Source organism: Fundulus heteroclitus, chromosome 13 (genome assembly GCF_011125445.2).
Source record: "Fundulus heteroclitus isolate FHET01 chromosome 13, MU-UCD_Fhet_4.1, whole genome shotgun sequence".
Lineage (NCBI taxonomy): Eukaryota > Metazoa > Chordata > Actinopteri > Cyprinodontiformes > Fundulidae > Fundulus > Fundulus heteroclitus.
This window is the reverse complement of record NC_046373.1, coordinates 11,471,160-11,489,732: the sequence shown is the minus strand read 5'-3', so window position 1 is coordinate 11,489,732 and position 18,573 is coordinate 11,471,160. Positions and strand designations below refer to the sequence as shown.

Here is an 18,573-nt window from a genome sequence, read left to right as displayed (position 1 = left end):
TTCTCAACATTAGACATTAAAAGGAATGTAAGTATCATTAACCGCAATTGAAAAGAAAAGGTTTTGAAACTGTTGGAAATATTGTATGCCCTTGAAAGGCTAGGTGATTTAAGTTGAATGATGTAGGCTTGTTTGCTGTATTTATGACTAAAGTGTTTGTGATTGCTAAATTCTATTCTAAATAAGGATTTTTAATAAGATTTCTGGACCTCTGTTGAGTCTTGACAACAAAAACCTCCACTTTGAAAACACTGGACATAAGCCTAAAAAAAACAGCAGGTGGTTTTTAACCGTATCCACAGATGCTTGTCTGCTTTAGCCATTTATTTTTCTGTTTTCATACTTGCAACTTTTGATGCATGACAAGACAATCAGTGGAATATTGCGCACAGTTGCAAAGATTAGAAATGGGAAACATGATTTAGGGATAATTCCATGTTACAAAATTTGTGTTTTGTGTTCATTTTGTAACTGAAATGATTGTGAAACCCAGTACCGATATCACTTGTGTTTCAACATGTCTACCATGTAATTAACTTGACCTTTTTCTCCACGACTGTTTGACGTCTGATCCAGTTCGATTTCACCATACATTTTTTGGCGTTTGTTCCGCCTTTACACTTTGACCTGTGCACCACCAAAGAGCAAAGAGCCGCAGATAAATGTAGATAACCTCAGAATGAAAACAATTTAAAGCTGTGAGTACACCACATCTATTTTTACACCTAAATGTACTCTTTCATCCGTAGTTGCCTCTTCGGTGCCGGTGATTCTCGACATTAATGGCCAAGTAGGTTTAAAATGCTGAAGAGGAAATTGCTTTACCACAAAGTATGATCACGCTGCTAAATGGCGGATTTTAGTTAGTTTGTTTTTTTACCATCACAACTCCTTCCACTCTTTTAACAGTTGATGCCTATTCACTGATATATCCAGAGCCCATTTCATATTCATCTGATAAAACAGGATTTAAAGTGAAAACATTTTAGTGGAAAGTTTGTAGCAAAATAAAAATGACACAGCACAATTTCAAGGCACTTTTTAATCTTCACACAATGGCAGCACAGACATAACATATCTCTTTTGATTCGACCCCACTACCTAAACTATATAATTTATACATATAGGATGAAATATATGAAAACATAAATACATTTTAAAACGATTGTGGTGAAAGCTGTGGACTGTGGAAAAACCTTTCCATACAATATTGCAACTCAATATATGAATGACTATACAAAGGTAGTTCTTTAACAAATAACTAAACCAGACATAAATGCTAATATGGTGTGATAAAAATCCCATTTCATCATACCAGAAGAAAAAAAAACAGGTGCAATCATGAACAACATAATGTTTGAATCTGTTGGAAAGATATCAGTAATGACAAACAAATTTAAATGACATTTTGGGACCCATTCAGGAGTTTTCTAAGATCTGGTTAAATATTTTGTATGATGTAAAACATGCTCAATCATAATGTTACAGATTTTGTAGCATCTTATTTGCCAAAAAAGATAAATATTCCCATTTCTTATCTTGCAATTGGCCTTTTTTGTTTTGTGCACCCAAAAATTAAAAAAAATACATAAATCTGAAGAACCAGTATGTCTTGTTCCATATATGAAGTCTGCTTTTTTTTTAGCATCCCCATTAAATATGTAGCATGCATGCTGGGTTAAAGGGTTAACAATTAGCTGTGCGCTACTAACGAAGCCCACGAAGTTTGTTTCATGCCACTTTTGCGTTTTAATTTTTCTTTTCCTGCAATTAGCACTTAAGCATATCAGACTAATATTGTATGCCTTCCAGTTATTCAGAAAATAGGTCAAACAGCCCTTTAGTTGAAGCCACTTCACGCGCTTGGGATGCCAGGATAATGGAATCTTCATCAGTGCAGACAAAGTGTATGGATGTCATAACATGACATAAAGAAAGGTAATTCTTTTTTGTCATTGATGCAATATTTCAGTTGCCCCTTTTTTAATTTTGATAACAGACATGTGTATGAGCTGTTAGGCAATGGCCGCTAAAAGTATGATATTTTTTTAGGTCGTACTTTCAAAACAGTTTAGAAGAAAAAAAAGATTCTACCATACGATTCCGACAGTTCTTAGATAGTTTCCAAGAGTCTCCTATTTTCCTGTTTGTATGGTTCTTGGAGGGCTGCCCCTCCTCCACCTGCTGCTATGACTGCTCATCAGCTGGCTGCAAGAAGGCCTCAATATGTTCCTCACTTAGAGGTTTAGAAATATTTCTATTTGCAAAAAAAACACAGACAGCCACGGTGGTGAACCCAGAGGAGAGCAAAATTCCACTCTAGTAATGTTTTGAACTTGCAAGTAAAAAAAATTTAAACTTATGCAGACTAAGTGCATTTATTTGAAAACAACTACTAAATTAAGTGGATGTTTATTCTGTATTATATAACTTTACTTTATCTGCAATCCTCAATATATGATATTATTTTTGCAGTAGTAGGTATGATAGTTGTCTCGTTTTTTAGACAAATGCAACTACATCCTGTTAGCCATTTTTATTTTACCTTATGCTACAAATACCATACATTGATACGTTAAAACAATGTTTTACGCAGGGTCTCTTAGTTGCAACACCAAGGCCACATCATTTTTTTCACATTTCCAAAAGAAAAAGAAAATATCAGTAGCAAACTACTAAGCATTAGACCAAGGTAGGAACATTATTTTCTTAAAAACAGCACTCTTCATATTCTATAGAAAACACGTAGCAACATCACTGGATGAACTGTTGTGAGCGAAAACATCAGCTTCATGAGGTAAAAAATAAACGTAGCAAAAAAAATACACACACACACACATATATATATATATATGTGTATATATGTATATATATATATATATATATATATATACATACATACATACATACATATACATATTACACATACCTTGAACAATTAACACTCAAGCCTAACTAACAAAAGGAAATAGTTTGATCCAGTAGTACTTGTATTGTACATAATTTATCCCAACAACATACATAGCCTTCTTTGTATTTGAATAATGCTCAGCTTTATTGTTGCAGCCTTGTGCAGCAGCCACACACCAGTCCCATTCACACACTCTCTCAGTTCACACAAAACATATTTAATCTTCATATTCGCGTTGAAGCATGAGCACTCATGTAATTTACTGTTAAAAGATGTCAAAGTGCTGTAATTTGAACTCACTTTCATGATTAAGGTACTCTGACCAGAGCTGGGCGAGAGCATTCCTCAGCCGACGCTCAGGAGCTGTAGTAGATACCAGGGAGTCTCTGCGGGTCTCCGCTCGTAAGTCCTTTAATTCTCTCAAACTGAACTTCTTTTTCCTCTAGAAGTCTTCCTCATACTCAGTGTTTGCATTGCGATGTTCAGGAATCGCATACACAGATCTAGATTTCTTCTTCCTGCGATCGGCTCGCGGCTGATTAGGGTCTTCTTGGCCAGAAAAGGACAGGTAGGCAGCGATGCTGTTCCTCACGCCGTAGCTCACCATGTTGTCACTGTGGCTGTCTGTGCTGACCAGCTGTGTCCTATCAAACCCGTGAACAAAGAGTGCAACAACACTTATTGAATTTTTTTTGAAAAACTACTCCAGTAATCCTATTTTATGCCTTTTGAGAATATATTGCCTTTTGTCTTTCTTGAACTAAATTTAAACCCAGAGTTTCCCGTTATGTCAGTTGCTACATTTTCTTGCACCAACTTGTATCTCTATAAGTTTGCATTTCCTGCACATTATGTTATTTCTTAAATATATTTGCATTTCATTTGATTTTACTCTATACAGTTATTTTATGCTACTCTGAGTTCAGTTTTGCACAACCTTCTTTACTTTGCAGGTCTCGCGTTTTTAATCGCTGCCATCTTTTTGTCATAAGCTTGTGGTATATTAAAAATGTGTTACGTAATTTAGGTTCTCAATTTTGGTTATGTGTCCATTTTGGGTTCCTTCTTGCACCTCAGCTTATTTCCGCATCAAACCATTGGTCCGAGTTTTTGTTCCTCCGAACACGAATTAACTAGTTCAATGCAATTTTGATGTGTCGTCTGTACCTGTCCACTTTATTCCAATCAAAGTTGTGTCGCATGACCACGGGTGGCGGTCCAGGGTTCAGATCTGGCGTCTCAGTTTTTCCCGACAGACAAGGGGTGGTTAACGTGCAGCACAGTCCATCTGCACAATCTGAAGAGGAACAGAGAGGGGAAATAAAATGCAGCATTTACATGCAAACCAATTTTAGGTTGTATGATTTGCATTCTGTCTTCACACACTCCACTGCTCAACCAGATACCATTCAAACCAAACTGTGAAGCACTGGGGACTCGTGCTGCTCCTGGAGATTGCTGTTTCGGCTATTAGCATTTAATTTACTAGCGTGTGCATGGCTGGTGATTATCAAACAGAATTTATCTTGCTTCCTGTTTGTTCCAAAAATGTTCATTTGGTGCAGGAAGTATATTTATAAAGTTAGGACTGATAAGAAATGCTTCTATTTCGAGAGCACGGTTAATATCTTCAGTGACCCTGTTTTATCACATGTGGCTACATGAGTTTCCATTGCATCTGCCTACCAGAGTAATGATTGATCATATCTTCAAGGCACTGGAAAGTGAGCTTCGGGGTGATGTAGTACCAGCTGTTGTCCAGTCTGAAGATCCGATAGTGCTTCACTGCCCTGTGCTTCACTGAGAGCGAATACAGACCTGAGGACATCACGCAGAGTTAGATAGTTATACAGATAGAGAAGATAAGTATGACAAAAATAACAAGAAATTACATTGTGTACAATGTTAATGCAAAGAGATTATTTGATGTGTTGATTTCCGGTTCAACAGCTCGCAATCAAATAAAAAAAAGTATGAAGCAACAGCTTGAAGGGATATCGCAGGATTTTTAAAGGAATGTTCTATTAAAAAGTTTTGAGCTGTTAATATTTTAGCTGCTTGCCTGTACAAATTCTCAGTTATCCGCATTATCACAACAGCAAACAGGCTTAAATCGGAGCGAACCGGACCTTCGCTCAGTTTTTTTTCTGAAAACGTTTCAATACCTATACAGGAGTCTTTAATTTTGGGGGTTTGCACTTGAGCAACCTGCAGTTGGTGCGCTGCTGTTTTTAAGCACATGGAGGCCCATCTTCCTAGGTGCATTCCAAGTCAGATACAAATCAATGACCCAGCCATCTCTGTCCGTAGCTGCTGTTAATACAGCAACTTTCTTGTTATCTTCATTTAAATCAAGACCAGTTTGGCCTGGAGGCTGAACCTATTTGTATTTCCAAGATCCAATACCAAAACATGCTTCTACTGTCATGAAACAGCTCCAGTCTCTAAAATAATGCGGCATTAAGTTTTAATTGGCCCATTTTTACATGGAAGCCAGTGATTATTTACACGTTCAATGGAGGTAGAAGATGGTGTGCCACCAGCAGAGGTGGGTAGTAACTAGTTACATTTATTGAGTTACATTTACTTGAGTAACTTTTTGAACAAAATGCACTTTTGGGATTCATTTTGCTGCATTGTAGTTTTTACTTTTACTTGAGCCACATTATTAAGAAGTATCTTAACTGATTAAAGTTTCAGGCTACTCTACCCACCGCGAGTGACTTCGTTAAAAACAGTTTATGTTAAAATGAGACTTTCTGTTTGTACGCAAGCTTTGTTGTTTTAGTGCCATTCTCTGTCTTCTGAGCTCATTGAGCCATTTAAACATACAGTAAACAATAGACATTGTCATTGGCAATACTTTGCATTGTTCTAACATACTGTATATACATTTACTGCTGTAAGTACTCGTTTTATGTTAAGTGTTATGTTAAAAAATATTTAGGAAATGTTTCTTCTGCCTGAATTTGTTATTTTGTAATAATGTTATTTTCTTTGTATTATTTTATTTTAGTCTTTAAAATACGAGAATTTGCTCATAAATGTATCTTTATATTAATATAAATATTATATTTATATTACATCATTCTCAAATGTTAAATCAGTCGTTATGATTAGACACCCAGTACTTGAGTATCCTTCTTACCGAGTACTTTTTTTTACTTTGGAGTGATGTTTTTGGTTGCTTGCTTTTGACTTGTACTTGAGTACAAGTAAAAAGAAAATATATTGAAGTAGTCTTCCTCTTTGCTTGAATACAGTTTTTGGCTATTCGGCCGACCTCTGGCCACCAATGGTCTTCCTGTGTGAAACATCTTGCAAACCAAACCCTGTTTCTAGTTTGCAAACTTGCCAAACGGAAAAGCAGGGCGGCTTAAAAATCATAAAGCGGTGTTTGCTTTAACAATTAAATCTCTTTTTTATACATTTCTTTCATATCAGACAGTAACTCTGAATGGAAACACTCTACACGTTCTTTTCTAAGGATCACAACAGATGATAATTGGTGGCGCACCTGCTTCATACTTCCATAGCTCGTGTAAGCCACCATGGGCTTCTGTAAAATAACATTCTCATACATTTTTGTGATGCTTTTGAGATTGGCGTGTTGTTTCAAGATTCTGGAAGTCTACTTTGGTTTTGGCGCCTCAGATCCAGCTGTTACCTATGGTCTCTGGAACCAACCAGTCCGAATCTATGCTAAATGAAGACATCAGCAGGATTAAATTATCTGCTTACAACCTTCAAACAGAACTTTGTTTTAAAAATCCTGAACTATTTCTTTAATGCAGCTTAATTTGTTGAATTTCCCACACTTCCTCACTCAAATAAAGGGTTCTATTCCCCTTGACAACTGTATTAATTATGCTGAATTATGCCATGCTAGTTCAGCCCTTGTATTTACTTTGGTATTAAGTATGCTAGTACCAAATTTTTTTTTTTACATTTCATTTAATTTGTCGCAGCACTGCACTTTTTGAGGATATTCAAAAAACACCCATATGTTGCCACCTTGTTTGCAGCTCTTAGGAAAATAAATCTAAATCTTGTCAATAAGACACAGAAGAGAGAAATAAAATAACTTTTCCTCAATCTAAAATAAGTCTACAGTAATTTTAAACACATTTTCCTCTCATAATTATTACTTCATTATCATTACTAGTGTTACGGCGATGACATTTTTTGGCCCCGATACCGATACCTGGCTGTGCAGTATTAGCCAATACCGATATTTGAAATTCATGTGTGTGTATATATGAAGAACTGCATACTACTTAGGGTAGTAGAACTTTTTATTGCCTACCTGGAACGGGTGACAATAGTTGAATAAACTTTTGGCTCTCAAAGGCCATATATATTTAAATAGTGCAACATTCGTGAAATTATAACATGTATAATAGTAGAGCAACAGTAAGACAGTAAAATTTCATTAATAATTGAATAATCTCTTTTAAACCCTGAGTTTTGGCTCTCAAAGGCCAAAATAATGCAACTTTCATGAACTTATATAACATGTATAATACTAGTTGGGAGAGAGAAGGCTGCGTTCAAGTGACATACAAACATCAAAATGGTATCGTGCCCTATTTGTTGGTACTCGCCGATACCGATACCACCATTTTAGTGCTGGATTGGAGCCCCGTCCGAACTGGTATCGGTATTGGCGCAACACTAATCATTACTACCACATGGTAAATATATTTATTTGTTTCAAAAGTATTTTAGTATTTCGTTCCATTAACTCATTTCCTACATCTAATTAATCCTTGCAGGTTTTTGCATGCTTAAGTCTGAGAGGAATTTAGAGGGAAAAATAAAAATAACTTGCATGTTTTTGGTTCTAGACTTAGTAGCTGGAGGAAACCCACACATGCGTGTGGAGAAGATGCAGACTCTTCGCTAGGCAACCACTTAGAAAGCCCCTAAAGGAACATTGAAGAGAAAAAAAAACTTTCTTCTTCTCACCAGATTGCTAATTTGCATATTGAAAAAGGTTTGCAACTTTAAGATAATATGTCAATGGAATAACAAAATTCATAAAAGAATTAACTAACCTTGTCTTCCTTCAGTTTTTGGGGTAATGGTATTAGGAATATTTCGCATTTACAAAAGTTTAATAGATCTTCTTCAGTTGCCATCTTTAATATCAACGAAACTAACTATCTGGTGCGCATGAAAAAGTATTTATTTCATTTATTTTTTCACATATATATTTATTTATTGTTGGTTTTTTTTTTTGTTTGTTTTTTTACATGTTTCCTTCAATGTCCATGGAGGCACTCTGTAACCCCTTACAAAAACAACCAAAAACAATTTTTTTCAAATAATTTTACTGTTATAGGTAGAAAAGAAACTCTGAAGTTTTTTGTTTTTTTTCAAGGAACTGTCTTTTTTCAGTTATTTCCTTCTTTAGTGTTTCATTTCAGTACTGAATGAGGTTCCTGAAGTTTTTCTATGAAAACTGTCAATTCTGGGGGAAAAAAAAATAACGCACAAAAACAACCCCATATTTTGAGAAACCTCGTTACACCAGTAGATGACCCAACATATTTTTTTAACCACACCAGGCCTGTCTGTGGTAAGGTAATGCAGCAACGGAACCGCGCCGAAAAGCAAGAAGACTTTAAGAGCGTGCGCTTAAAGCTAGTTGATGTGCCTGAAATGCTTGAGGTTGAGGGCCAAGTAAGAGGTGCAATAGCTTTGGCTCACATGCACACAAAGTCCTGCTGCAGGGCACTGCTTCCCTATTGATTGGACATACAGGTAAGCAGTAGAGAGCAAATAAGCAGAGGGCGCTCAATCATGCCACCCTGGGTGGTGAGCCATACTGCCCGTACAAAACACCAACGTTGGTTCCATAGCAACCCGTGTTCCTACCTCTCTCACTGGTGCTTTCACGCACCAGAAACGAGCCCACTCTGTTCCCTGGGAGAAGAAGCAGCTCTTCAGCTTTCTGCCTCCCCACCCCCTCAAATAGCCACCTGGCAACACAACAATCATGATCAACAAAACAACACAAAACTGTTTCCGGCCGTGACTGACGTTACACAGAAGTAGACATTTATGGAAGTGTCATGGTGAAAAAGGAAGAACTTCTTACAGCCATTGTTGTACTAACTAGGTTTAGAAAGAACATGCAGTTTGACTCACCCATGGTAAACTCTCACCACGTGGCTGTTGGGGATATAGTTCTCCTTCCCTGTCTCAACGGAGCGAACTCTCCACCAATAAGCTTCCCTGTTCGCCACGAAGACAGAAAGAGGAATTAACCGCTGACCTTTGGGGTGAGCAGCTCTCCTTAACGAGATCTTACACCATAACACGACTGCTTTTGTTTCTTGTTTTCCCTTAACCATACGAAATGTCTTGAGAATTTGAAATAAAGAAAACAAAGAAAAAAAAACATACTGTGCAATGACTCTGAGCTTCTCCCCCATTCTGTAGATGGGCTCGCTGATTTCCATAGCCGGGTAATCATCGATCACAACCACTATGTCATCATCAGAACCTGACAAAAAGTGAGGATATTTATGGACGTTACAAAAGAGCCCACAGTTTAATGCCTTTGCACAGGCAGTCTGAATAAAAAGATCACCAAAATTACCCTAAAGCATTTTACTTTTATTGAAAAATGAATTAGTCAGAGGCACCCTAACAAATAAAATAAATGCACAATGTTTTCAGGGTTGGTTTGTAGATGTTATCTATAAAAGTTCTATTAAATATAAACAGTTTTGCCTTTTTGCTGCTAAAACAGAGGAGTACAGATTTAAATCTAGGTGTTGTTTTCATGTTTAAAAGAATCAAGATAAAACCTCACCAACAGAGAGAAAAAGAAGCGGGTGGACTCTTTTTATTTTTTCATTTTGTTGCATTTTTCTAGACAGACAGCAAATTCTGTGAAAGCAGCTTGCACTTCGTTGTATTCTAAAGCACGTTTGGTCACTGATAAGAACAACCAATTACTAAAAACAGAACTCTTATTGTTTCATCCTAATTTTAATTGCACAAACTTAATAACTTATAACAGCACAAAGGGGCTTCACTAAATTGACCTTAAAGGCACAATCCCACATCCTGAGGTATTTAAGGGGTGACCTTACCCTTCATAGCACTGTCAGGGTTTTCAGCGTTGACCTTGTTGCTGGCACTCCCGCCTCGTATGACATTCCCCATCCTCCAGGGGGACCAGACTCCAGCCTGAAGTCAACAGAAAGACGAGCAACAATTTTCTTCTTTTCTGCAGCTTAAAGTCTTTCTGGAGTCATGCATTTTGAATACTGCATCTCACTACGGGTTGACCATTGAGCAATCTCATCTGACAGTCTCAGTACAGAATGGGGAAGCTGAGGCTAGATGCTATCAAGCAGAATTTTCCATTGCGGCATCCAGTTTGGTGTAGAGTCAACTATCTGTGGCAGGGTGAAGTAACATTTTACAAAACCCAACTTTTTCAGTGCTCAAATTCAACATGGTCAATGCAATTCACCTGAGGCAGAATTGAAATTCTATCTGTCCATGTAAAACTCTCGCCAGCTCCTGTATATTCGATCAATAGTTACGCTACACCTGTGTTCCTCTATCTCGTATGACGAAGTAACTGCTCCGTCTCTGCACAAACTTGACAGTAAGAGTGAAAAGAGACGCCCTACCCATAGAATTAGCAGTTCATTGCAGCCGTTTCCAATGCGGCGAGAAAATCCATCGTCCGAACAGGGCCACGGTGGCGGCAGCCGAAGAATCTGGGTCTAGAGCTCTGTCATGTTAGCTCGACTTCACCAGAAAAACATGCAGAGTGCGGTGACAGCCCTGCATCATACTGCAAACCGACTTCCTGTAATGAAATGAGGAAGAGAGACGTCAAATGGGTTTTGTAAAGACGCACCAGACACCATGTAAGTGTGGAGTTGACAGCAGTCGCCCTGGTGTGGATGTTAGGAGTAGATGAAAAACATGTTTACTGCTTTTAACATTTTCTAATTTTCCCCCTTAAATTAAGTTTGATGTAAGGTTTTTGTAACTGATCACAAATGTAAACAGGCTAATTACTAATGTTAACTAATGTTAAATTGAATCAAAATGTGTCATTACTTTAATTTAAGTTTTAGTTGAAGTATAATCTGACTAATTTTGAAATGGCCTCGTACATGAGTTTGTTTGACGCGTTATGATTTCTAGAGAATTTCCCCTTTTCTTCAATAATTTTGACAACTTGTGCAGCATTATCTATTGTGTCATCTGCTCATGGGGACCTGCTTTTCCATCACACAACTGCAAAGTTGTGTGATGTATGTAAAATAAGACTTATCATCATATGTCTTATCACATTTCTAGGATTAAAGGACTAATGTCTCAGCAGGATCTGGAAAAACTAATTCATGCCTTTATTTTTAGTCGAATTGATTACTGCAACAGTGTTTTCACAGGTCTGCCTAAAAAGTGGATCATACAGCTGCAGCTGATCCAGAACGCTGCTGCCCGCGTCCTCACTAAGACTAAGAAAGTAGAGAACATCACCCCAGTTCTAAAGTCCTTACACTGGCTCCCTGTATCTCAGAGAATAGACTTTAAAATACTTCTGTTAGTCTATAAATCCCTAAATGGCTTAGCACCTAAATACATCACAGACTTGTTATCAGTGTATCAACCCTCCAGACCACTAAGGTCTTCTGGCTCCAGCCTGCTCTGCATACCTAGAACCAGAACTAAACAAGGAGAAGCAGCATTTAGTTCCTATGCTCCACTTATCTGGAACAAACTTCCAGAAAACTGTAAAGGTGCGGAGAGCCTGAGTTCCTTTAAATCACGATTAAAAATACATTTGTTTAGGATTGGCTTTTTACTGTTCTAGTTAACTGAAACACCACTTTTTTTGTTCTATTTTCTATCTACATTTTATTCCTACTTGCTTTTATTCTGTTTTATTTTGCTATATTTTAATCATGTAAAGCACTTTGCATTGTCTTAGTACTGAATTGTGCTATATAAATGAATTTGCCTTGCCTTGCCATATGCCCATTCCTATTTCTTTTAGTATTTTTATTCTTATTTTTCTCTTTTTCTTTGATCCACTGTATATATGAAGATTCGCTGTATATAACTGATGCACCTTTCCTACTTTTGCACCTTCTCTTATGAGCCGATGTGGCAAGTGAATTTCTCCAATGTGAGATCAATAAAGCCTATCTTATCTTATCTTAAAGTGAAACGAATCTCTGAAATACAGATTTACACTCGCTGGCCCCTACATATGGGTACACTTTTATTAGTACAGCGATGGACCCCTTTTGTCTTAGGAAATGCCCTAATTCTTTTTCATCGATTCAACAAAAAATGGCAAACATTCATTATTGACACACCATCTGCAGTTGCTGCTCATTTGTTGGCTGTGACTCTCCGCTTCCATCACATCCCAAAGGTTGATAGGATTGATTTCTGATGACTGTGAGGACCATTGTTGTTTGGTAAACTGGTCAAGAAAGGATTTGAGATTTGTGATATGGCGCATTATATTCTTGGAAGTAGCTATCAGTAGATGAGTACACTGCAGTCAAAAAGGGATGGGAATGATCAAGAAAAATACCCTGGCAGGTAATAGGTTATATGCTCAAGTGGTACCGATGGGCCCAGTGGGCCAAGAAAACGTACATTATACCAGCACCTTAGTTGTCTGTTCTTAGCTGAATGGATAGTCTTAGCTTCATGGATTACTAAGCTATCCATTCTTAGCTAAATGGATAGCTTAGTTATTTCACTTAACTCTGACTTTCTGTTATTATTTCAATTAAACCTTTCTTTCTATTATTTCTTGCCAGTCTGTCCATAATTCCGAATCAGAATGAATTTTATTCGCCAAGTTTGAGGGTACAAAGGAATCTTTGGATCCTCTTTTCAGGGAAAAGGTCATAATAGAGTCAATATGTCCAACAGTTGGGTTTTTTAATGTTTATTTATGTATCTGTACATATATACATACAAGGGGTAAAACAAATGCAGCGTTATTGCAAACTTGCTTACTGTTTCCTGCAGAATAACAGGCTACGCTTGCTGTACAGTGTTCATCAGAGACACAGCCTGGGGGTATAAACTGGCTCTGTGTTGGCTCGTTTAGCCTTTAGTGTTCTGTAGCGCCGGCCTAAAGGTGAAAGTCTGAATAATCTGTGACCAGTGTGAGTTGGGCCGACAGCTGTATTAGCTGCCCTTTTACTGGCTATGGACCTGTACAGGTCATGGAAGGATGGAAAGTCAGGCCTGATGACCTTCTCTGCAGCTCTAAACATTCGTTGCAGTTTGGACCTGTTACATTTTCAACCAGCCATCCTGGATCAGACTGATGACAGTGGGGTCATCTGTAATCTTCAGGAGTTTCCCAGGCGGTTCCACAGATGTGCAGTCATTAGTGAACAGAGAGGAGAGAACAGCTTGTATGGCACCATCATCCATGCTACTTCCAAAGTCTGTTAAAGCCCCTTTCTTCCCCATGTTTAAACTTGGTGAGAACTTCAGTAAGTTACCTCCACCATGTCTAGATGCCTAAATACAGCAGCAGCATATTAGCAGTAATGAGGTAGACCATTTGCTTTTTGTAAGCAAAGGTATTTAAAGCTTATTTGTATAAATATATTTTTTACATGTGTTAAAAAAAACTCTTGCAAAATGTGCTTGTTCAATTTTTTTCTTTTTTCTTTTTAAGTTACTGCAGCTTTAAGTGATGAGTATAAAATAAATATCAAAGGTTCATCATAAAGCACCTGTAGTAATCACCCTTATTGTTCGGTCTACTGAATTTTGTTATCTCACCACCTCCTTTCTTACCAGAAAAAATATTATTAAATATGTTCCTTCAGGTAAAAAATTAACTTGTATCTCTACACAGACATCATGGAAACTGAAAATGGTCATATTAACAATGAGGATGGAAGGACGATTTTACCCAGTATAAAAGAAAGTGTTTCTGAACAGGATTACCAGCAATAGCTTTAAGTCCGTTTCAAGTTTAGCATCAGAGGATAAACATGATGTGACATCATTTCCTGTTTAAACTGTATCCAAGATTACCTTTAGGACATTTAGTCAGAATGTAAAAATAAGTAGCCTACGTCAAAGGGTTCGAGCGTTTGAGTCAATTCCAAATTCTGTTACTTCTTCAAATAACAATTAGAGTATCTTGCAGAAGTATTCACATCTTTTTCACATCTCATCATAAACTTCATCGTATTTGTTTCGGGTTTTAAGCGATAAAACGACACAAAGTAGAACTTGGGCTTGACATGAATGATAAAATTATACATGGCTTTTAAATATCACAATCACAACTGCACGCCTTTCAGGTTATGTTTCTACCAGCTTGGCACACCTGGAGACTGAAATCCACGCCCATTCCCTGGAGAAAATTGATCAAACTCAATGAGATTACAAGGAGAAAGCACTTGTGAACACTTTATTACTCAACTGGACGCAGGTCTGAGTGTGCTTCAGTGTTAAATGCACTAAAATCAAACAAATTAATTAGTAATTCGATGTCATCTTATGTATTCAGCCTAATAAAACCTTGATTCATTTTTGTAGACAAAACATTTCTTTGTACTTTGTCTCACTCCTTGTAAAAACCAGAATTGAGACATCAAACATGCATAAAACAGTGAAGCAAGTGTTAGAATCTTATTGTGAACTTGGTTCCAGAGAACCCTAAGATAGCAGTTCCGTTTGTTGGCATGATGGTGAGCTTATGTGTGTCCGTGTGTGTTTCTGTGTGGGTCTGTGGCAGACAGAGAGTTGAGAATTCATTCTGAGATCTAAATATTACCCAGACATACTTGACAGAGTTGTGCATCACATTATTGATAAGCTAAAGAGGTTAACACTTTAAGCTATAGAAGAAGTCACTGTGGTTTGACTGCTGGTGGCCAGTTTCAAATGCCAGGACTGAATGTGTGGCTGGCAGGAAGGAAGTTGTCACTTGGTTCAGATTAAAATAAATTCACAGTCAACTTGTAGCTCCTGTGGTATTTAGTAAGTTTCCTGTTTAAAAAAAACAACAACGCATTTAACATGTACATCATTTACTTGTACTATATCATACATGTATGTGTGCAGCTTGTCTTTGCATGGCATACCGAAGCAAAAACAACAACAACAACAACAAAAAGATAAAATTTTATATGCTGAAAAATGTTTTATTCATACGTAGATTACAATTTCTAATGAAAATGTTTGCAACACATTTCGCCAAATGTATTGGGTCACCCCTCAAAATATCGGATGTAAGACATTCACTTCCATGGCCACAGGTGTTGAAAATGCAGAACTTTTGAGAAACATTTGAGAAAGAATGGGAGCCTAGTGAGTTTGAGTGTGGTATCAGGGTGTGATGCCACCTGTCCAATCGTGGATTCTCCTCTGCACTAAATATTCCAGACTCAACAGTTAGCGTTTTTATAACAAAGTTGAGGCAATTAGGAAAAACAGCTACTCAGCAACAAGGTTTCCTGAGCCTCCAGGTCAGTGGTTTTCAGTCCTGGTCCTCAGGACCGACTGTCCTGCATGTTTCCTTACAAATAATAATGAAACATGCGATTTTCTGAAGAAATTCAAAAAACAGGTACACATATTGCCCTGTTATTACCATCGTTGACTGACCTGTGTTGGTATGACATCATAAAAACAAGAAAACAAGACAAAGTGCGAGTGGGGGGGAATTCACAAGGCAGGCCGTGAAGCTTAGTTTATTTTCCTTTTTCCAGCCAGGATCTGACTCCAGTGTCTGACACTGCCAGGGCTGTTTTAATGAGTCACCAGTAGACATAACACAAGTGACCCACTGGGCCATCTACCTTAACCTCCAGCTCAATAGACGCTTTATTAGATGGAGATTTGAAACATATTCTATTCTATTCTATTCTATTCTCTATTGGCTAAATAATTTGGATGACTCTCTACTGAAATATGTTTTATCAAAATGTTTGACTTAAACTAGATTATCTAAATGTTTATTTGTTCAGTTGCGGTAAAGAGGCCTCACTGCGCCACCAATTAAAAGAGTTGATAGAATTCCACATATAAACTGATGTCATAAGTCAAAAAAATGTACAAAGAGTTTATTTATATTTTCACTGTTATGAGGTACACAAAATATCATGTTTTTATTGTGAATCTCTCCACTAAAAGTTCCCCAGCAGGTGTTTGAAGGCATTACACTGACTGTAAGGATGATATTATGCTGCCAGGAGCTTTTCTCACACAGACCCTTTGAAAGACCTGGAAAATGATTAATGTCCCCAGGGCTGGCACGAAACACTTGCCGGGGAAGATGTCTGCCTCCTCTCAGAAGATTTTTAGAATTGTTCCTGGGCAACTGAGTCTTTGTGTGTTTTCTTATAGAAGACACAAAGATGTCTTTCTGACAGTGGTTGACAATGGCTGCTTGCCAGAGGCTTCTGTGGCGCAGTCTGGATGTGTTTGAACATTTAAAGAAGTGCTCTCCACACCCCTCTGTCTAAAATTACTAAATTACCGAGTGTAAGGAGTTCTCATCATGATTTCCCCTTTGGTATAAATAGAGACATTCATATTACTTTGCCCTCTGTTAAGATTGGAACCAAGAAGTGAAAGTCGTTGCGCTGAAGCTCTGCATTGTTCCCCTCTTCCACAAAAAAAACAAAACAGTGGACAAAACGCATGGAGTTCGATTTTATGTGGTTGTTCTCACACAGTAATTGGCTGTGTCTGCAGCCAGGCTGACCCCACTGGACTCAAAACCACATGACAAACACAGAGGAATGTTTCTGCAGTAAATGTTTTCGTAACGTTTTTGTCCTCCTAAAATATTTGCAGGCAAATGTACCAGTAGCTCCTCTGTTAGCCTGCCGGCCCCGCCTGGTCACTGTCTGGGGGTAATTCAGCCATCTGGAAAACCTTAATCCATGAAATTATTTGCGAAGGTAATCAGCTCTCTCTGCTTCACGTCCTTTGATGCGAACTCAAGAAAGCAGCTTCGTTATTTCTTTTTGGTTACTCTGTTACTTAAATGAACCATAACGACAGCGCATTTTACCCTCGATCCTAAGTGGAATCATTCTGGTAGAATAATTAGACATAATTACACAGAAAAAAAAAACATATGTCCCTGTAAATGACGGCATCGTTAACGCAGTCTGAGATGAGGAATACAGCAGAACTGTGAAGTTGTCCTTTTCTTTCAAGTTTCCCGTCAGCTCAGCTGGAGAAGTGCAGTTCCTCACGGAGTCAACAACAACAATTTCCAGACCAGAAACGTTCATTGCTGCCAGCCACAGTAACTAGCATGAGAGCTAATAAGTCTGGGAAAGAATGACATCACTCGCTTTATTGTGAACTGTGAACACAATTGCAAACATTTCATTCTGGGTCTTGTGACGGCCCTCAAGTGGAGGTCATTAAAAGTTTCAGGACATCCGGGGAAAATAATCATGTTGAAGAAAAGTTTCAGTCATGGAAAGGTGGTTTTATGTTTCCAATTCCAATCTTAGGACAAAAGGCAGTAAAGTGGCTATCTGCTACTGCCACACTACAATTCTGATAATTACAGGTTAGAATAAAACAAAGAGACGACCAAAGAAATCACGGAAAGTCACCATTGTGCATATTAGAGAATACACTGCGGTAAAACTTTCAATTAACCGTCCACTGACGCCACATGTCTTATATAGGAGGAAATGCTACAGAATTAGTGACTTGATGCTAGGGTTTCTGCTGAGTTTTCCTTAGATAGGAAACCTTTTAACCACTGGTATGATAAACTGAACCTGACTGTATTGTACTATAACTAAGACTAAATGGAAATGCATGTAACTCATTTTTCTGTATGATAGGCCTGATTTGATCCTGTGTTTTTGCATATAATGTGCATATATTTGTGTGCTTTGAACTGGTGCTTTGAGTTGTTCCACACTGCAGACAGGAACTTGGCTTGAGCTTTGAGACGGTTTAACAATAAAACACAAAGTTTAAAGAAGTTGCACAACGGGAAACTGGACACGGAACATGAGCAGAATAACACCATAACGGGGCAACAGAGAAGCAGGTAGTGTAACAGCGTGACTGAAGGATAGGGCAATAAGCGATGAGAACCAGTGAGCATGCAAGAGTGGAGAGCAGGTGAGTTAATCAGGGGAATGTGGGGAGCAGGTGAGGCAGAATGAAAGCAGAGAGACTGAGGGAGGAAGATTACCATGATTGGAGCTGAACTAATATAAAAACAAACCACTAAAGCAAGGGGGAAAGACTGGCAGATCCAAATGTGCACAAAAAAATAGAACACAAGAAACATAAAAGAACCTAAACACAAAGGAATGAACTAATATTGCAACGATTTAGAGACTTAATGGACATAGAGAGACAAACAGGATAAACCCAAGCGACAACGAAATGATCAAAACACAGACAGAAAAAGAAAAAAAACACCAAGTGATTGTAACAAGAGGACACAAACACAGTAGAAACAGCTGCAACTAAATCTCCATTTGTAGTATCTGTTCATGTGCAAGCTAACGTTTGCTCTGCAGCGCATACATTACAGGAAGCTAGAAACGTCCCTGTATAAAACTCCAGCAAGACAAAGCTTCAAAAATCTTAGGATTTATTCAGATGTATTTCCTGACATTTGCCGTGTGATAATGGTT

At 37.9% G+C, this 18,573-nt stretch overlaps 1 protein-coding gene across 1 annotated transcript; it reads right to left on the bottom strand.

Annotated features, from left to right (window-relative positions):
* Positions 1-1,024: 1,024 nt before the first annotated feature.
* sla1a (Src like adaptor 1a) lies at positions 1,025-10,734 on the bottom strand. The gene is made up of 8 exons (XM_012878886.3): positions 10,567-10,734; positions 10,018-10,114; positions 9,323-9,422; positions 9,065-9,151; positions 8,792-8,895; positions 4,598-4,729; positions 4,079-4,208; positions 1,025-3,555 (listed from the first exon to the last, which is right to left on the bottom strand). Exons 2-8 carry the CDS (start codon positions 10,088-10,090, stop codon positions 3,354-3,356), a joined length of 828 nt encoding a protein of 275 aa, XP_012734340.1. The 5' UTR covers positions 10,091-10,114; positions 10,567-10,734; the 3' UTR covers positions 1,025-3,353.
* Between the last annotated feature and the right edge of the window lie 7,839 nt (positions 10,735-18,573).